The sequence below is a fragment of the Panthera leo genome, chromosome A1 (genome assembly GCF_018350215.1).
Source record: "Panthera leo isolate Ple1 chromosome A1, P.leo_Ple1_pat1.1, whole genome shotgun sequence".
NCBI classification, from domain to species: Eukaryota; Metazoa; Chordata; class Mammalia; order Carnivora; family Felidae; genus Panthera; species Panthera leo.
This window is the reverse complement of record NC_056679.1, coordinates 227,045,727-227,066,965: the sequence shown is the minus strand read 5'-3', so window position 1 is coordinate 227,066,965 and position 21,239 is coordinate 227,045,727. Positions and strand designations below refer to the sequence as shown.

General features: G+C 44.1%; 1 protein-coding gene across 2 annotated transcripts in view; it reads left to right on the top strand.

The window, feature by feature from the left end:
• The window catches only part of OTULINL (OTU deubiquitinase with linear linkage specificity like), a 29,894-nt gene extending 16,564 nt beyond the window's left edge, over positions 1 to 13,330 (top strand). Inside the window, exons 2-8 of one of the 2 annotated variants that reach the window (XM_042953003.1) lie at positions 4,901 to 5,060; positions 5,149 to 5,180; positions 5,282 to 5,373; positions 6,678 to 6,827; positions 9,986 to 10,114; positions 11,221 to 11,490; positions 12,413 to 13,330. In XM_042953003.1, the coding sequence (XP_042808937.1) occupies positions 4,901 to 5,060; positions 5,149 to 5,180; positions 5,282 to 5,373; positions 6,678 to 6,827; positions 9,986 to 10,114; positions 11,221 to 11,490; positions 12,413 to 12,586 (1,007 nt within the window). In that variant the 3' untranslated portion in view covers positions 12,587 to 13,330. The remainder of the gene's footprint in view (positions 1 to 4,900; positions 5,061 to 5,148; positions 5,181 to 5,281; positions 5,374 to 6,677; positions 6,828 to 9,985; positions 10,115 to 11,220; positions 11,491 to 12,412) is intronic. The other variant, XM_042953011.1, reaches the window with a different exon arrangement.
• The last annotated feature ends 7,909 nt before the right edge of the window (positions 13,331 to 21,239 follow it).

Genomic DNA, 21,239 nt, shown 5'->3' with positions numbered 1-21,239 from the left:
GGTCCCGTGGAAGCCCTGGGCAGCTGCTATGGAGTGGCCTCATGCTCAGGAGAAGGCCCTGGCTTAGGGGGTCTCAAATCAAGGGCCCCAAAAGGCCTGGAAGTAACCCCGAGACTACAGTGGGTTGGTTAGAGTCTGTGACAGATGAGAGCAGTGTGCCCCATGGAGGGCACGGCAGCCAGACCCCACCTCAGTGACCGCAGGCCCTCTGAGTCCACACAAACACGAGCGCCACCCAGTGGGAAATGGGCAGATGCTCTAAAAGGCTCTTCCTGGAAGAAGAAATGTGAATGTGTTCCTACAGAAATGTGGACGGCTGTGAGAAATCACGACTGGAACTGGTGTTTAGGGACACAGGGACGCTCATACATATAAGGGGGTGTTAGTTGATGGTTTGTTTTGGAGGGTGCTTTGGCAATATCTGTCAAAACTAAAAACGTACACACCCCTTGATCCAAAGTTTCCTCTTTTTGAAATTATCCTAAAAGCTACCATGAGTCTTCATAAGGACTATTGGAAGATAATGTCTTTCTCAGCAGTGTTTGTAAGAGTGAAAAATGGGAAATAATCCAAACGGTTTATTGGTAAGGCAGTGATTATGTTACATATGATTGTCTTTTTTTTTTTTTTTTTTTTTTTTTGAGAGAGAGAGAGTGGGGGAAGAGTAGAGAGAGAAAGAGGGAGAGGGAGAATCCCAAGCATGCTCCATGCTATCAGTACAGAGCCCAATGCAGGGCTCGATCCCATGAACCGTGAGATCATGATCTGAGCCAAAATCAAGAGTCGGACACTTAACCAACAGAGCCACTCAGGCACCCCATGTGATGGTCTATATGTACACTAAAATATTATGCATTCTTTAAAAAAAATAATGTAGATCTATGTGTAGTTAAATGAAAAGATGTCTAATGTGTATGAAGAGAAAAAACAAACTAAAATCATGTGTAATATTCATTTTTCTAGGAAAAGTTTATAAATACGTTAAAAGAAATTATGTATCGCATAGACAAAGTTCTAGTCTTTCCTGAATTTAAGGACTTACTAAAATTATTTACATATGTCAGAATTTTTCACAGTTGAGAAATCACTGAATTAATAAAAATCTAAATTGTAGATGTAAAGGCAGTATAGCTTTACATTTTTTTACATTTTTTTATTGACTTGTTTTATTTATTAGCTTTACATTTTTAAACAACTCACACAAAGTTTTACTAAATATCTAGGCAGGAGTAAATGTAGAGTGAACAGCTAATTAATTGTTCTAAACAGATGAGTACCTGTTTTTGAAAATGTTCTTTTAAACTGAGAACTTTCCCCCTGAGATCAGGAACATGACAGGGATGTCCATCTCACCGCTGTTGTTTAGCATAGTGTTGGAAGTCCTAGCATCAGCAACCAAACAACAAAATGAAATAAAAGGCATCGAAATTGTCAAAGAAGTAGTCAGACTTTTACTTTTTGCAGATGACATGGTACTCTACCCGGAAAACCCAAAAGACTCCACTAAAATCTGCTAAAACTGATAACATGAATTCAACAAAGTCGCAGGATACAAAGTCAATGTACAGAAATCAGTTGCATTTCTATACACCGATAATGAAGCAACAGAAAGAGAAATCAAGAAATCAATCCCATTTACAATTGCACCAAGAACCATAAAATACCTACGAATAAACCTAACCAAAGATGTAAAAGATCTGTATGCTGAAAACTATAGAAAGCTTATGAAGGAAACTGAAGAAGACACAAAGAAATGGGAAGACATTCCGTGCTCGTGAATTGGAAGAATAAATATTGTTAAAACGTCAATACTACCCAAAGCAATCTACACATTCAATGTAATCCCAATCAAAATTGTACCAGCATTCTTCTCAGAGCTAGAACAAACAATCCTAAAACTTGTATGGAACCACAAAGACCCCCAATGGGCAAAGTAATGTTGAAAAAGAAAACCAAAGCAGTAGGCATCACAATCCCAGACTTTAGCCTCTACCACAAAGTTGTAATCATCAAGACAGTATGGTATTGGCACAAAACAGACACATAGACCAGTGGAATAGAATAGAGAACCCAGAATTGGACCCACAAATGTATGGCCAACTAATCTTTGACAAAGCAGGAAAGAGTATCCAATGGAAAAAAAAGACAGTCTCTTTAACAAATGGTGCTGGGAGAACTGGACAGCAACATGCAGAAGAATGAAAATAGACCACTTTCTTACATCATACACAAAAACAAACTCAAGATGGATGAAAGACCTAAATGTGAGACAGGAAACCATCAAAACCCTAGAGGAGAAAACAGGCAACAACCTCTTTGACCTCAGCCACAGCAATTTCTTGCTTGACACGTCTCCAAAGGCAAGGGAATTAAAAGCAAAAATGAACTATTGAGACCTCATCAAGATAAAAAGCTTCTGCACTGCAAAGGAAACAATCAACGAAACTAAAAGGCAACCAATGGAATGGAAAAGATATTTGCAAATGACATATCAGATAAAGGGTTAGTATCCAAAATCTATAAAGAACTTACCAAACTCAACACCCAAAAAACGAATAACCTAGTGAAGAAATGAGCAGAAGACATGAATAGACACTTTTCCAAAGAAGGCATCTTTGGATAGATGGCCAACAGACACATGAAAAGATGCTCAACGTCATTCATCATCAGGGAAATACAAATCAAAGCCACACTGAGATATCACCTCACACTAGTCAGAGTGGCTAAAGTGAAAAACTCAGGAAACAACAGATGCTGGCAAGGATGTGGAGAAACGGGAACCCTCTTGCACTGTTGGTGGGAGTGCAAACTGGTGCCGCTGCTCTGGAAAACAGTGTGGAGGTTCCTCAAAAAATTAAAAATAGAACAACTTATGACCCAGCAATAGCACTGCTAGGAATTTATCCGAAGGATACAGAGTGCTGATTCATAGGGGCACATGTATCTCAATGTTTACAGCAGCGCTTTCAACAATAGCCAAACTATGGAAAGAGCCTAAATATCCATCCACTGATGAATGGATAAAGAAGATATGGTTTATATATACAATGGAATGCTACTTGGCAATGAGAAAGAATGAAATCTTGCCATTTATAGCAATGTGGATGGAACTGGAGGGTATTACGCTGAGTGAAATAAGTCAGAGGACAGATATCATATGTTTTCACTCATATGTGGAATTTGAGAAACTTAACAGAAGGCCATGGGGGAGGGGAAGGGGAAAAAATGGTTACAAACAGAGAGGGAGGGAGGCAAAGCATAAGAGACTCTTAAATACAGAGAACAAACTAAGGGTTGATGGGAGGGGGATGGAGGAGAGGGGCAAATGGGTGATGGGCATTGAGGAGGGCACTTGTTCGGATGAGCACTGGGTGTTGACGATAAACGAGGAATCATGGGAATCTACCCCCCAAAAAGAGCACACTGTACACACTGCATGTTAGCCAATTTGACAATAAATTATATTAAAAAATAATAACTAACATAAAAAAGAAGAAAATGCTCTTTTAAGTAATTGCAAATATGTCTAGGTTCATTCACTGGTAACTTTATTTCTTTATTTGCTAGTAAATTCTTGTGAGAGTTTAAGTGTACATCAACTATCGGGATGATCAAAAGTGCTAACATTTGGGCACCTGGCTGGCTCAGTCGGTGGGGCATGCGACTCTTGATCTCAGGGCCAGGAGTTCAGGCCCCACATTGGGTGTGGAGCCTACTTTAAAAAAAAATGCTAAAACTGTAGATTCTGAATTGCTGAGGCTTTTACTACCGTTAATCACTGGAATTTTACTAAACCTTGTGCCAGGGAGGGAAAGATTTCACAATGAACCCCAGGAGGCTTGGCCACTATTCAAAAGTTCTCTTCCTCATTTGTACTTCGGCATCTTACATGCTCAAGCATCATATAATTGGGAATGTGCTGCACATAGTAAGGTATTGTAAGTATGCGGTTGGAGCTCTTGAGGCCCATTCATGCTCTCTGGCCAAATCAGGAATTGCAGTGTGGACCACACACAACACATCTGTCTCCACCTCACAGCTCTGCTGAGGTGTCCACTCCCTGGAAATGATGTCTGTGTGCCCGCGGTTTGGACCACTCATTGTGTGTGTTAACGTGATGCCATCTATCATCGCTCCTAATGCTTTAAGAATATCCAAGTGGCTCTAAAATTAAAAAAAAAAAAAAAAAAAAAAGGCGGGGCACCTGGGTCACTCTGTCAATTGAGTGTCCAACTCTTGATTTCAGCTCAGGTCATGATCCCGAGGTTGTGGGATTGAGTCCCACGTTGGGCTCTGCGCTGCGCGTGGAGCCTGCTGGAGATTCTGTCTCTCTCCCTCTGCCCCCTCCTCCAATTGTGCTCTCTCTCTACTTAAAAAACAAACAAAACGAACCCAAGTGGGCAGAGGTACATGGTGGCGGCATCACTGGAGGACTCTGGTGTGGAGCAGGATCCCTGCTGGAACCATTCTTGGATTCAGCAGATATGCAACACAGGGTGCATTCTTAATTAATTTCATTCCATCTTTCTCCGGGGAGATCGGCATTTTTCCCCCAGTGTTGCCGTCAGGACAATTGGGAGTAGAGAAGTGAGCTTTCTCACAGTCACACAGCCAGGGTAGTCGAGACACGGGTTTTGAACAGGTCTGAGGGATTCCGAAGCCTATACTCTATGATTATTCCTCGTGAATTGTGTGGGACAAAGACATTCTTACATATGACATTGATTAGAGGAGAACTGGGTGTTTCTTTAACTTTCAGATTGAATTTTTGAATGCCTTAAAAACTGTTTATGTATCAATGACAGACACTTGGCAGGTACAATGAGCGGTATATTTCCCTCCCTTAAAGCAGACTTGGGTAATTGTGACGTGTCTTTTTTCTATTATTAAATTTTTGCAGGAAGTGACCAGGTTCACTCCTGGACGCTGGTCACCAGCCAAGCCTTGGATACTGCGTGGAAGATAGCCAGGGGCTCAGTGACGCTGGCGGTAGCATTCCTGGTGGCTGCCCTCTGCTACGTGAGGAGGATGCACTCCTATTTAGGGCACCGGCTGAAATGGTAGGTGGTTGTATTATCCTCCGGTTTCACCAGTAGACCCTTGCTTTCCAGAGTAGATTTTTGATATTATTTTCCCTTTACCTTTCAGGTGGATTGGATATCTGCAGAGAAAGTTCAAAAGTAAGTATTTTCATGTTTTCTTATTTCTAAGGTGCGGGGAGGGATCAAGAAGGGCGAGGAAAAGGGAAAATTCACTACCTTTCCTATCTGATTTGGTCCAGGGAACCTCAGCGTGGAGGCGGAGGTCGATCTCCTCAGTTACTCGGCCAGAGAATGGAAGGGAGAGACGCCGCGTGCCAAGCTGATGCGTAAGGTGCGTCAGTTTATACAGGTCACAGACGATGGGGAATTTGTGTGTAAAAATCAGGGCACTAATATTCCGCCCTGCTTTACTGAGGGCGTGGACGATGGCGTACCGTAGGCTGTCACTTCAGGAAACTCGAGGGTGGCACTCTTCAGCTCTGCCCGCCAAGCCTACGGGCTCTCTGGACAAGCAGGGGGGACTTCTGTCTTTGCAGGGATTAGGCACCTGGATGTAAAATTCTGAGGAGTTTTAGAATTTTCCATTGGACCGACCTTGGTAACTTTTCCCAGCGGTGCTATCCAACCTTGTCAGCAACGAGAAATTTTTATTTCAAGGGGCGCCTGGGTGGCTCAGTCGGTTAAGCGTCCGACTTCGGCTCCGGTCATGATCTCGCGGTTTGTGAGTTCGAGCCCCGCGTCGGGCTCTGTGCTGACAGCTCAGAGCCTGGAGCCTGCTTCCGATTCTGTGTGTCCCCTTCTCTCTGCCCCTCCCCTGCTTGTGCTCTGTCTCTGTTTCTCAATAATAAATAAACATTTTTTAAAAATTAAAAAAAAAGAAATTTTTGTTTCAAGTCCTTTTTAGCACGGTCTTAAATGTATATAGTATTTTCTTTTCCCTGTGGTCACGTTATAGCCATCATCACCCCTAAATGACATTCCCTTGCTCCTGGGCTTCCAGGAAGGTGTCAGTTGAAAAAGCATGACACAGACTCAATACACACAAATGTCCTTTTATTTTTTTTATTTTTATTTAAAGAATTTTTAATGTTTATTTATTTTTAAGAGGGGGGGGGGGCGGGGAGATACAGAATCCGAAGGAGACTTCAGGCTCCAGGCTGTCAGCACAGAGCCCAACGTGGGGCTTAAACCCACGAACCACGAGATCATGATCTGAGCCAAAGTTGGATGCTTAACCTACCGAACCGCCAGGTGCCCCACAAATGTCCCTTTAAAATGACATGTCCTCATGGGGTACCCGGGTGGCTCAGTCGGTTAAGCCTCTGACTTTTGATGTCGGCTCAGGTCATGGTCTCCTGGTTCATAGATTCGAGCCCCGCATTGGGCTATGTGCTGGTAGTGCAGAGCCTGCTTGGGATTCTCTCTTTCCCTCTCTCTCTGTCCCTCCCCTGCTCACCTCCCCTGCTCTCAGAATAAAATAGTGACATGTGGTCGCATTCATAATTTATAATTGTTATTGTCTCTGTTACCCCCTTTCTTTGGGGGTAATGCCTCGCTGACAATACAGTGAATTCACTCTCTCTATTCCCTTATCCAGAGGGTTTGAAAACGAACTTTCTGTTTTTGTGTGGACAGGCTTACGAGGAGCTGTTTTGGAGGCATCACATCAAATGTGTCCGACAAGTAAAGAGAGACAACTATGACGCACTGAGGTCAGTGTTGTTTCAGATATTCAGCCAGGGCCTCTCCTTTCCGTCGTGGATGAAAGAAAAAGACATTGTGAAGGTATGTCTGCTGGAAACGGGGCGGGGGGGGGGGCAGGGAACGGTGCGTTGACAAGAACTGTAGCGCAGATGGCTGGGTCTTCAGTGGGTGGCTTTGTGCGTCCCGAGGTTGAAGGAGCCTTCGAAGGCCCTGTGGCCCCCTCCATCTCAGAAAGGCCGCCATGCTCAGTTGTGTTTGCTTTGGATGCCACCATCTTTGCTCGAGAAGGGCATCCATTCTTCAGAAGCAAGGTGGTCTACTGAAACTCACTTTTTTACTCTACGGTTATTTGAGGTTTAACAAACGCATAGAGCGCTCCAGAGATTCTCCACTGTTCCTTTGTAGTCAGCCCTTCCTCACCCCTAGCCCAGGGCCATCGCCGATTGGTCTTAAGACCCTATGGTTTTACCTTTTCCAGAATGTCATATCAATGGAACTATCCAGTGTGTAGCCTTTTGCATCTGACTTCTCTCGCTTAGCAAAATGCATTGCAATTCAGGGGTGCCTGGGTGGCTCAGTCAGTTAAGCGTCCGACTTAGGCTCAGGTCATGATCTCGTGGTTCATGAGTTCGAGCCTCGCGTCAGGCTCTGTGCTAACAGCTCTGAGCCTGGAGCCTGCTTTGGATTCTGTCTGTCTGTCTCTCTCTCTCTGTTCCTTCCCCTGCTCGTACTCTCTCTCTGTCTCTCAAAAATAAAACATTAAAAAACTTTTTTAAAAAATGCATTTCAATTCATCCACATTCTGTGAATTTGTAGTTCATTCCTTTTTACTGTTGAGTGATATTCCTTGATGTAAGTATGACATAGTGTGTTTATCCGTTCTTCAGTTGAAGGACATCTGGATTATCTCTAGTTTTTGACAATCCCATACAAGATTTTGTATGGATGGAAGTTTTCGTTCCTTTTGGGCGAATGCCTGGGAGTGAGATTGTTGGCTCATGTGGTAGGTGTAGGTCCGAGTTCATAAGAACCTACCAGACTGATCTCCCGTGTGGTGCAGCCAGTTTGCATTTCCACCAATAGTGGGTAAGAGTTCCAGTTGTTCCCAGTTCTAACCAGGATTGTCAGATTTGGGGTTTTTTGTTTTTTGGGTTTTTTAGCCATTCTGATAGATGTGCGCTTGTGTCACTGTGCTTTTAGTTGGCATTCCGCTAGTCAGGAGGGAGGAACATCTTTCCATGTGCTTTATTGGCCATCCATTATTATCTTTTTAGAGAAGCGTCTGTTCAAATCTTTTGCCCCTTTTTATTTTATTACTGATTGGATTTTGAGATTTCTTTATATATCCTGAACACAAGTGCTTTATCAGATATGTGATTTGCAAATATTTTCTCCCAGTCTGTGCCGTGTTGGTTTTTTTTTTTTTTCATTTTAATGGTATAAGGCAGTATATTCTTTATTTTATTTTATTTATTTATTTTTATTCTTTATTTTTTGTTTTTTACTTTTTAGGGAGAGAGAGAGAGAGAGCGAGCATGAGTAGGGGAGAGGGGCAGAGAGGGAGAGAAAGAAAATATCGTAAGCAGGCTCTACACTCAGCATGGAGCCCGCTGCAGGGCTCGATCCCACAACCCTGGGATCGTGACCTGAACTGAAATTGAGAGTCGGACGCTCAACCAACTGAGCCACTGTGGTGCCCTGAGGCAGTACATTCTTGATGAACAACCTGAATTTTTATTTTGAGTGTAGGAAGTTCAACCTAGGATGTGCATTTAAGGGCAGAAGCACAAAGAAATAGGAGTATATAAAGTATATGCATATATATAGCTGCACATGGTCTATTTCCTTCCCATTTCTTCCTTGAGAGTTGCTTTTATTAGTTTCATTTTATCTAGGAAGCGCTCGTCAAGTGTGTGCAGTGTGCCAGCCCCGCGGCCAGCTGCCGAGGACAGAGAATATGGCCACACCCCGGGGCTCCCCAGGCTCAGCCGGGTATGGGCTATGGGCTCGATCCCTTCACTGGATCAGAGTCTTACAAATTCTGTGGTCTTACTTAGTCCCAGCCGGAGTCCTGTAAAATGGATATCTTGTCCTTGATTTATGGTAGAGGATGAGGCTCAGAGGGTAAATAATCTGCACTGGTTGAGCAGTCTCTTGGCTGGTGAGTGACAGAGTGAGGTTTGGACCCCCAAGTGCCTTATTCTACAATCCATATGCTCCGCGATATGCTACGGTATTCTAGCGTTGTTAGGGTAAAAATAATTTCCAAACGGATATACCTAGGCAGTTTGGGAAGTGTTTTGTGCAGAAAGATGGTTTCATAGACAAAATCTTCATGTAGGTTTTCATCAGCTGTGAAATTGTAAATTAAGAATATGATCCACGGGGCGCCTGGGTGGCTCAGTCGGTTAAGCGTCTGACTTCAGCTCAGGTGATGATTTCACAGTTTGTGGGTTCAAGTCCCGCATCAGGCTCTGTGCTGACAGCTTGGAGCCTGGATGCTGCTTTGGATTCTGTGTCTCCCTTTCTCTCTCTCTCACTCTCTCTCTCCCCCTCTCCTTGTACTCTGTCTCCCTCTCTCTCTCAAAAATAAACATTAAAAAAAAAAATATGATCCAGGGGCACCTGGGCAGCTCAGTTGGTTAAGCATCCAACTCTTGAATGTTGGCTCAGGTCGTGATCTGATCTCACAGTTGTGAGTTTGAGCCCCGTGTCGGGCTCCATGCTAGGTGTGGAGCCCACTTAAGATTCTGTCTCTCTCTGTGGGGTGCCTGGGTGGCCCAGTGGGTCAAGTGTCCAACTCTTGGTTTCGGCTCAGGTCATGGTCTTGTGGTTTGTGGGATCAAGCCCCAAGTCGGGCTCCATGCTGAGCATGGAGCCTGCTTAAGATTCTCTCTTTCTCTCCCTCTGCCCCCTCCCCCACTCGTGCTCTGTCTCTGCCTCTCACTCTCAAAAATAAATAAGGAAACATTAAAAAAGGAAAAGATTCTCTCCCTCTCTGCCCCTTTCTCCTGCTTGTGCTCTCTCTCTCTCTCAAAAAAAAAAAAAAGGGGGGGGGAAAGAATATGATCCAAATCACTTAATCCACAAATCTAAAAGAAGAAACTCTATGTTTTTATTTAGTCTTTTTAAATGGAGATTCCTGAGTGAGATAAGATCATGTGCCGTGACATATTCTAGGTTGTAATGTCGTAAACGTTGAGGTACTAATCACAGTTGGCATCTCCTTCCTTTTCAAGCTTCCTGAAAAACTGCTCTTTTCACAAGGTTGTAATTGGATCCAGCAATACAGTTTTGGTCCTGAGAAGTATACAGGTTCCAATGTGTTTGGAAAGTTACGTAAATGTGTGGAATTATTGAAAACGCAGGTGAGTGTCTGGGGGAAGAAAAGACGAGGAGTGAAAGCACACACCCGGGTGCAGTGAGTGACTCTTCTCTGTCAGGCCTGTCACCCGATGCCTCGAGGGGAGGACCTGTGGGCAGGAGCGCCTCTTCTAGGAGCTGACGATGGGCTTTCCCGTTCTTTCTCCTTCCAAGTAACCAACGAGAGCAGCGTTGTACGTGATAATTAGGCCCCTTATGGGTTCAGGAGGCCTTTGTGGGCTGGCCAGGAAACCTTAACAGTCCCGTACCTTCGTCCTCCCCAGAGAGATGTGGTGCAAGGTCCAGACAGGGCATTCAGAAATGCACTTCTGGAATGTGCCCCATTCATAACTTGGGGACACCACAGACGCTGTCATTTGAACTAAGAGTTTTCCTGCCTTTTAATAGACACAGATTTGGAATTGTCGAAATGAACCCTCCCCGGTAAATACCGTAAAATTTCTGTGCTGTGGTTTTTTGATGAGTAAAACCGATATGTGAATATTGTGTCCCTTGTACTGTTATTGTGAGGATTGAATAAGTTAATACGTGTGGCTTTAAACCGTGCTTGGCACATGGCGAGCGGGAAAGAATACTAGTTATCACTGTTCGTCTCTGGAATATCTGCCGTGCGACCCAGCTGTATTAAGCTGTCTTAGGAAACTGACTTGCTTGGTTTTTTACCTAATCGGTGGTGCTTTTTTGAAAGAAATATTTAAGCTAGTTTGTTATTATAAAAGTAATATATACTTGTGGTTAAAAAAATCCGGGTCGGGGGCGCCTGGTGGCTCAGTCGGTTGAACGTCCGACTTCAGCTCATGATCTCGTGGTTTGTGAGTTCGAGCCCTACGACAGCGCGGAGCCTGGAGCCTGCTTTGGATTCTGTGTCTCCCTCTCTCTCCGGCCTTCCCCCGCTCACGCTGTCTCTCACTCTCTCTCTCGGAAGTAAATAAACATTAAATTTTTAAAAAAAAAATCAGGGTCAAAAATGAAAAGTTAAAGGTCCCCTCTGTTAATCTTTGGTTTATTTTTATACGTACTTTAAAACTATGCCATGCTGTCGGTATTCACCCCTACCCTGTAAATCTCACTCTCACGTCTGTGTTTCCAGTGGACCGAATTTAGTGGAATTAAAGATTATCACAAGAGAGGAAGTATGTGCAACATCCTCTTTTCTGATGCGATTCTGGAATATAAACTTTACGAAGCTTTAAAGTTCATCATGCTCTATCAAGTCACTGAAGTTTATGAGCAAATGAAGACTAAGAAAGTCATTCCCAGTCTTTTTCGGCTCCTGTTTTCCCGGGAAACATCCTCTGACCCTTTGAGCTTCATGATGAACCACCTGAATTCTGTGGGCGACACATGTGGACTGGAGCAGGTAATTGGGGCAGAAGAATGTGTTCAGGACCCTATGGCAGTGCCTAAACACACAGGTGTGTGGAGTTTACTTTCAGCGGTGATAAACCCACCTGCGGCGAAGTAGTGGCTTGATGTTGTTGCCCCTGAAAGGAGGAAAAGAAGAGTAAAAACCTCACTGCTCCGTGCAGTTTGCCGTGTGTCTGTCAAGCCCCGTGGCCACTGAGCGGTGCTGGAGGCCCTTCTGAGCTTTCACTCTGCTTCTCAGATGGTGGCAGTTCTCCCACAGCAGAGTTTAACCGAGAGAAAGTCCAGCCGGAGAAGGAGATAATGTTTGGGAAAGCATTTGGTTCCTTAGTGCAGATAAATAGACACTATTGAGAAATTCTAGGGGCGCCCAGCTGCCTCAGTTGGAAGAGCATACGACTCTTGATCTCCGGGTCGTGAGTTCAAGTCCCATGTTGGGTGTAGAGATGATTAAAACTAATACATAAACTTTAAGTTAAAAAAAAAGAAATCATTGAAAACTTTAAAATCCAGATAAGACTTTTTCATTCCCATAGAAAAGAGGTTTTCTTTTGTTTTGCTTTGCTCTCTTAGGCGGTGTGCAAAATTGCCTGCCATTTTCTTACCAAAATTTATCTAAAACTAGTTGGAAAACAGTGTGATATTAACCGTGAGCATCCTTTACTTTTTATTAGTTTTTTTTTTTTTTTTTTTTTACCCCTGTAACTTCATGCTAGTCTACAGAGATGTTCCTCTGCTTTTCCCCTGCCTTCCGCATCGTGGGCATTTGTTCCTGACGCTGGCCTTTCGGTGGTTCATGTGTGGGTCTGTAAACAAGGGCACTGCTTCCTAAGCTTCAGGAGAACACGCTCCCTCCCCTGGTGGGGGCGGGAAATTGGAAATGTGTGTTTGTGACCTCTCTCTCGTCTCTTCTCCAGATCGATATGTTTATTCTTGGACACTCCCTTGAAATAAAGATAAAAGTGTTCAGACTGTTCAAGTTTAACTCCAGAGACTTTGAGGTCTGCTACCCAGACTTGCCGTTCAGGGAGTGGCCCGAGATCTCCCTGCTGACGGAGAATGACCGCCACTACCACATTCCTGTCTTTTAAGTCTGGCGTGGGCTGGGCACCGGCCCTCGCCGTTCACAGCGGTCACACGTTCAAGCAAAGTCCAGTTGGAGAACCAAAGCTGGTGTTGCGACCATTGAAAGGGGCGGGACCTTCTTCTCCGGAGCTGCAGGTGCCCTGGACACAGAGGTGCACGGATGGCATGCTTTTGTTTTCCAGTGACTTCCTCCAAACCGGACTATTTGTGTTTGGTGGTTTGACCTTGTTCACACGGGCTCTAGTCATTTCACATGCCACAGGCCTTTAAGGGCACCGGGAAAGGAAATCTGGGCAGTACAACAGGAAAAAAAGCGAGAGGAGAAGGGGAAAGGACTAACCAGGACCGAATTTGTCTGTAACCTGGATGTTCTCATTAGGAACCTTGTCTTTGACTGATTTGAGATCTTTATAAACGTGGCCTTATTTTATAAGCATTACTTTCCCAGGAATCTTTATGGTATATTGATTTTCTAGAACCACTTAATTAACTGTAAAACTATGTGTATGGGGTATGTGTACACACACACACACACACGCACACACACGCATACACATGTATATACATTGTATAGTTTTATATATACATATATGAACACACACACACAAATCATCACTACTTTGTAATCTTGTACAATTTGTTTTATATCACTTTACACTTTTTTGTTACTGTTGCATCTGGCCAGTTGAATATGTTTTATGATAAAAAAGATTAATTCTGTAGATTAAGGTAACTGAATGACAACTATTGAACTATTACAAAATACTAAACTGTGGTGTATCTAATGTGTATTTACCTGTGTATTTAACGTGTGGTAGATAAAATAATGCCACCCCCCGATCACCATGCCTGTGTCCAAATCCCCGGGACCTGGGAATACGTTGGGTTAGATGGCAAAGAAGAAGAAGATTGCAGGTGGGATGAAGGTACTAATCTGACCTGGGAGGTTGTTCTGGGTTCTCCAGGTGGGCCCAGTGTAATCCCAAGGGTCCTTAAGAGGGGAGAAGAGGAATTGGGAGACGGTCAGGATCAGAGGAAAATGTAAAATAACAGAACAGAGAGAGAGAGAGATGCATTATTTCTGGCTCTGAAGATGGTGGAAGGAGCCATGACCCATGGAATGTGGATGGTCTCTGAAGGTGAAAAGGGAAGAGAACAGAGTCTTCCCCAAGGCCCCCAGAAAGGAACGTGGCCCTGCCCACACCTTGGTTTTAGCCCAGTGGGACGGAACCCGTGTCGGATCTCTAACCTGCAGAACTGTAAGATAATACGCTTGTGTTGTTTAAGTCACTAAGTTTATGGTAATGTGTTAGGTTAGAGCAGCAACTGACAACTAATACGCTCGAGCTAACGAATTTTTGGTCATCTTTATTTTGGAAATACTTTTCTAGTTTATTTTGGTCATCTTTATTTTGAAGGTACTTTGCTAGGCTGTTTTTGAACTTCAATAAATACAAAATAGCTTTTAAAATCTTGCCTAATGGTCTGCTACTTCAAAGTTACAAATCCTTTCTAAGAGCGACTTAGTGTTTTTGATGCTAATGTTTTCTCCCATGTTCATACTGCTGTGCTAGTAGAAATAAAATTAATTGCTGTGGCAGATGAAAACAACATCCAGATCTTTTGTCCTGGGGATAATCACTCGTGTGTACTACTCAAGCCAGACGTCTAATGCACACTGTGCTGTGCCTGCTCTCAGTTAGTTTCCTGGTAGAAGAGTTGGAAAGCAGTTAGCTCAGACCAAGGGGCTTTGTGTCACCCTGATAGCCACACGAAACAAGAGTCCTTTTTGTTTTCAACGGGAGTTCTTCATTGATCTTTCTAGCACGTTCCTGCTTGGAAGTGTCTATGGTTTTGCATAACTCCTGTCATTTAACTGACCCCATTGAAAGTTCTTCCCATGATTCATTACTGTGACCATGAGAAAATGGACCCTGCCCTTTGTGTTCATAGGCAGCTACAGTGACAGCCTGTAGCAGGTCACTGTGACTGATACTCGTGGCATGTCTGTTCTAGACTTTGGTTCCAGTTGAGCTGTCCAGGCACCTACCCGGCGTTTGTACCTTACCACTCACCTGGCATCTCCTTACTCAGTGTTATGATTTCCACACCAGTCCAGGATTGAAAGGAAGAACTTTTTCCCAGGGATTAGCAGCCCAAAGCTCTGTGACATACTAATCAATTATGTTTATCCTTAACCTTGTGTTGGGGGGCAGGGCAGGATGGGGCAAGACCAAATTGTGGAAAAGGGGCATCCCAGTACAAAGAAAGTAAAAAGTAAAGACCTTTAAATAGTTGCCACGTTTGCAGAAGGCACTGAGTCAAGAATTTGAGAGGAGGTATTGGGTGTTTCCAGTTTTGTTTTATTTTTAATTCAGTTGTGTAATGAATAACACATGAATTAGAGGGAACTGCATATAAATTACCACCACTTTTAAATGCCAACAAGAACCTGGAGGTGAATTTCCTATATGATGCCAACATTTAATGTCTTTCTAACCTCACATGTTTTAATGATAAGATTATAGCAAAAATGCAAACATACGCCCTTGTCCCTTTCTGACTTAAGAATATGTTTCTCTTAAATTTTGGCCATATGTGTCCATACTGAGGGGTCATATGCATAGTAGTACAAGACTGACTTTCTTATTGTGGCAAGATGTACTTTCTTACTGTGGCAAAATTTACCATTTTAACCATCTTTAAAATAAATTTTTTTAACGTTTATTCATTTTTAAGAGACAGAGAGCAAGCAGGGGGCGGGCAGAGAGAGAGGGAGACACAGAATCCGAAGCAGGCTCCAGGCTCCGAGCTGTCAGCACAGAGCCTGACGCGGGACTTGAGCTCAAGAGCCCCAAGATCATGACCTGAGCCAAAGTCAAGACGCTTAACTGACTGAGCCACCCAGGTGCCCCTTAACCACCTTCAAATGTACACTTCAGTGGCATTAAGGACATCACACTGTTGTGCAACCGTCACCACCATCCGTCCCCAGAACACTTTTTATCGTCAAGATGGACTTTCTGATAGAGGGGCAGGTTTCATTCCCCCACCTGGTACTTGGACTTCTTTGACTTTCCACATTCTTTATATCATGGCCTTCTAACCTCAGTATTTTCTCCAGACTTCCATGCAGAAGTCCAAAGCAAGGGAGGTTTGGGTGACCAAATGGATCAGGCAAATCCTGTTCTACTTCACCTCCAAAGTGAAGAAATAATAACAGGGGGCTTCTGGTTTCATCCTAGGAACACACACCATTTAAAAGGTCCCCAAAGAACTGTATCAGTTGTGTACAATTCAGGCCACCGTGACGACTTGAGTTTCTTGAACGTGGGCCATCACAGTCTTGAACCAAAGTCCTTTCCGCCCATGGAGGAAGCCGTAGGGCCTTCTCTATGTATGGGAAAGAGACCCAGACAAGCCAGTGTAGAATCTGCCTGGCCTCCAGGAGAGAAGAAGAGCCCGAATCAGGGGACATTTACGTTAATTTTCCAAGGACTTGCCTGCTCAAATGAATTTTGCATGAAAATAATTGTTATTCTAGATCAGATGATTTTCTCATATTTTAGTGAGATCAAAGAAAGACCACTTTATTTCTGTCGAAGCTAATCTTGTGGAGGAAAAAAATGCTAAGTTCTGAGTACCACATTAAAGAAGGTAAAGTTTTAGACTGACAGCTAACCTCATATGTGGAAACCTATACAAATGTGAATAAAGAAATGACTAATTCAGAATTAGTGTTAGTTTTCACTTAAATAGCAAGTTCCTAAGGGGGTACGGTTGCTTTTACAGGAATGTGCTTCCACTGCTTAAGACTGGTTACTGTGTAAAATGTAAAACTAACAACATATATTTTTACGGGTCTAAAACATTAACAGTCTATTGGGTTACCTGTCATTAGGTTGACTATTGTTTACCTCAGTACTGACCATATTTATGTACACTTTTCTCTATAGAGAAAAGTCCTGTTTTCATCATAATGACTGTCTTACAGTCAGACACAAAATTAAGTGGGTCCAAATTGTACAATCACTTTTATGTCACTTGTTCAAAATGGTTGGGTCTTCTGTTAATTCATTTTAGTTTTAATCCCGTCCTATCCTGTAGGGCGAGAAAACGAAAGCATATCTGGATTCTGTTTGGGTTTAATATCAACAGGGTTTGTAAGTAATGGAAAACCACTCACTCCCGTATCCAACATCCCCTAGGCCAAAGTGCTCTGTAGAACAGCCAGAGGTATGTGCTGTGTGACTGCACATGAAAGTCATAGACTGTGTTTGAGGAGTTGAGGGGTCTGTCGGAACAAGTACGGGGCAAAGCCAGCCCAAGTGGGTGAAGCGTGCGTGGGATTGAAAGTTTAATGCTGGCTGGTGTCTCTGGAAAAAGACTACTCTCTGTTTAAAAACCAACTTTCGGGGCGCCTGGGTGGCTTGGTCGGTTGGGCGGCCGACTTCGGCTCAGGTCATGATCTCGCGGTCCGTGAGTTCGAGCCCCGCGTCAGGCTCTGGCCTGACAGCTCAGAGCCTGGAGCCTGTTTCGGATTCTGTGTCTGCCTCTCACTCTGCCCCTCCCCCGTTCATGCTCTGTCTCCCTCTGTCTCAAAAATAAATAAACGTTAAAAAAAAAACAAAAAAAAACAAAAAAAAAAACAACCAACTTTCTGGGTGGCACCTGGCTGGCTCAGTCGATAGGGCACGTGACCCTTGATGTCGGGGTCATGAGTTCAAAGCCCCATGTTGGGCATAAAGATTACTTTTTAATAAATAAATAAATAATAAATAAATAAATAACATCAAGCCCAACTTGCTGTATATAATGAACAATTGGTCCTCGTTATCAGTGTCATCAGGGCTTAGGCTGATCTTTAAGTCCCTTTGTTTCCATCAGTGTCCCTTGTGATGATTCTTGGAAAACTTAGTCAAGAGGATTTCTGTAAACTGAAAAAAATGCTTGCTTTAAGTATTTCCGGCTTAGTCCAGATGGGTTGGGTTGTAAAACCCATCTGCACAGGTAGCTTATTTAAACCGGCAATGTGTTCCAAAAAGCATTCCTACGTACAGAAATGTGGGTTTTTTTTTTTTTCCCCCACTTAAATAGCTTATTTGTAAGCAAAGAATTTTTTTTTTGTTCCTAATTTATAAAGCCTTACATGGATGGAACCAAATAGAGGTTGGAACCAAATAGAGGTTGGGTGTTAAAACCAGGTATAAGCACAGCATTTTACAGTTTTATTCTCTTCACCCTCAAGTCTGAAAAGACAGAACGAGGTCAGTAATGCTAAGATGCTTCATGGACACTGTATAGCTTTACTCCATTGCACCTTACCATCGATCAACACATTTATCAGGACAGACGCAAAAGCCTGAGACTTTCCTGGCCCCAATTCTTGTTATCACTGCCATCCCCAAGGCCAAAATCCGGGAAACAGCTTGGGAAGCGCTTCAAGTACCTGTCAGCGTGTGTGTGAATTTCCTTTGGGTGCTGGCTTCTCTGCTGAACTGAGCTTCATGGAAAGGCCCCTGGGGCCAGGGAAAGAGAAGCAGCTGGTGCAAAATGATCAACAGCGGGAACAAAGACCCGGAAAGTTGCTTCAGTGTTCTGGAACTTTCAGACTCCTGTACATAAAAAAAGGAGCAGAGATGCGCTGATGGTGAAAATGGCGTTTTTTATAAAATATTCATATTATTGTAGTTAAATAGGAAAGATAAATACATCTTTCTTAGCAGAAGTGGCCTTTAGCTATAATTTATTTTATTTTATTTTTTAATATTTATGTTCAAGGGAGAGAGAGCAGCGGAGGGGCAGACAGAGAGGGGACAGAGGATCCGAAGCAGGCTCTGTGCTGACAGCAGAGAGCCCAATGCAGGGCTCAAACTCACAAACCGTGAGATCACGAACTGAGCCTCAGTAGGATGCTTCACCAACTGGGCCACCCAGGCGCCCTCCCTCCCCCCACTTTAGCTATAATTCAACATGCTGGAGAGATGAAAAGAAAAACTCAGCACTGGTGAGTGTGTGATCTATGTTTAATGCATTAGTCAGTGGTAGGTACATGAGAAATTAATGTTTCCACCTGGTTTATATTTCACAAGGTAATAACGGAACACTTGAATCTGCTCGTGGGACCCGTGATATTTAGTAGTTGCATTTTCGGCTGTCCCTCCTGTATGTCTTTACAAGAGCAAACAGCTATGAAAATACATCTTGCGCTGTACAAGAAAAGGAAACACCTCACGGCTTTCTTTTTAGAGCAGGAAGGAACGTGGCCTCTTCCCTTTGAAAACCGTGGCAGAACGGTGCTTGTAAAACGATTCACAGAGAGGCACAGCTTCTTAAAGTTTCCAATCCTTTGCAACGTGGCATCTCTGTAAAGCACAGTAAAAATGTTACCTTGAGATCTAGTTGCTGTAAAAGTTTCCAAACGCTTCCTCTCCCTTTCTGTACGTGTTACCGCAGACAGACGGACAACAAAGGGTTCACAATGTGACACGGGCCTATAGAGCACACCCAGAAGCACGGAAACAGGGATTGCAAGAAAGAATCAATAGATTCTGATGCTATTTATGTAGGGGCTTGGGATTTTGCCTAGAGCGGTGCGCTTTGTTGTTGTTGTTGTTGTTTTGTGGGGTTTTTGCTGTTACTGGTCCATCTTTATCACGACACGTTATTTCTTTACTGGATTTCAAGCTCCGGTGGGGAAGGATATGGGTCTCGTATCATTGTGAGTGGAACAGAGCTCATACAGGTATCAAGTAAATTCCAAGTTGCAAGTTGATAATGAGAGCCAAGTACAGCTAAGAAGCAAAGTGGGATTATTTCCCCCTGCGGTTTCTTTTTATTGATCCGGAACTTAGAGAGAGCACGTTTTCAGATGTCCTGGGGAGGGAAGCTTCCTGAAGTCAATGACACCCTGACATAGCCACCAAGTCACAGTGACCTATGGAACGGCCACAGTAGACATGAGAGGTCAAACCAAGTCTTGCTAACATTCTGTCTCTAGCGAGGTTAAAATTAACCAAGGACAGCGGCCTCACCCAGAAACAGGTTCTTAAGTAAATATGGCTCGTGGAAGGACGTTATGAAGTGGGGTCACGGACTTCTAAGAATGAACCGAACCTTGAGATGTCAGGGGAGCACATGTGCCTGGTTCCATGCCTGTGAAAGAGGCCTGACCTCAGCCCGGGCTCTGAGAGCCTCCTTGGAGGCCCCAGGGTGGAGACAGCGATGTAGGGTCAGGGCGGTGTGGCTAAAAGAAAGCAAGGGCTCGGGCGGCCCGCACCTGCACACCCATGGCAGGAACACTTGAGTGCATCTCAGATATTTGTCAAAGTCAGAAGCAGGACTCACCCACCGTGTGCAGCTGAAATCAGGAAAAGTGAAGGCCTAGAGGCTTATCACCAGCACAGAGGAAAATACCTCTCGGTGGCAAGTGAGGTAGGAGGGCGTACTTAAATAACAGGTTTTCCACCAGGCTGTAAGACCCAGGTACTCATCTCCCCTTGGCTCCTGACGGTCTTCAGAGCTGCACACGACCACCGCTCTGCTTAGCATTTGCAGGATTCCTATGTGGTGGGCCAAAGAGAGGCCCTGAGCTAAACTGCTGCACTAAGGAAGAGCTTTGGAAAATCCATGAATTCCTGTTCTCTGTGGGTTTTATTGCGAATGAGAAATGGTTAGCGGCTTAAGTGGCTGTTTTACGATTAGTAGGAAATATCGCCTGAGCCTAAGTCAGCCTGGTCGGGAATGCAAGAAGTAGGAGGTTCCTAACCTGCTTTGGGTTCTGTCCAAGCAGTTTGGGTTGTGATGACAGAAAAGCACTTAAGTGAGCCTGAAAGCGAGAATCCCACAGAGCAACAGGGCAGGAAGTACATCCAGTTCCCTTGGCAGTTGCCTGGGCCCAGGAGAGCCAAGAATTAAGGTTTCCGGCTGTGGGTCTCACGGTTCAGATGAGCTCTGGCCTCGTGGCTCACGATCTCTTTCTCCGTACCGCTCTTGGTCTCTCTCTACCTCCGGCTCCCCCTCTTCGTCCTCCTGGCACATTTGGCTGCTCCCACCACTGAGGCAAGCTGCATCTGAGTCCACCAGTTCAAATCCCCAGGAAGTAGAATCTGGTTGGCTCAGCCGACCCATGGCCCTTGAACCACATGGCCCACTCTATCCAATCATCTGTGGCCAGGGCGTGAGGCCAGTGTGTCGGCAGCACAGATTCAAAATTTCTGGGAAGCGGGTGTGAGCCCCGTGTGCCTTGAACCATATCTGTTGTTTGTGGAGCTTTTCACAGCTCAGGTGCACACGTGGGTGACCGTCAACGATGGAAGAAGAAGAATCTAGTTCAGATTAGCATATAATTAAGGTTAGTACTCTTATCAGTGAACATCCTCCTGATAAAAATATTAATGAAGTCACTGAAGATGAGCGGAGACAAATGCCAGCTGGCACCCGAGTGTCAGGGTAACTGTCACACAAGGCTGCCCTCCTGAAGTACTTTTCTCAGTGGTCAGGTGAAGATAAAAAGAAGAAAAAGTTGCAGGTGCCCAGAGTAATCCCCCTCCTGCAAAGGTTTGTTTCTATTGATCTGTTTAGTTAGCTGAGCAGCTACACGTGTGGTGTTTTAAAAATGCAGACCAAGGGCACTGGGGTGGCTCCATCGGATAAGCG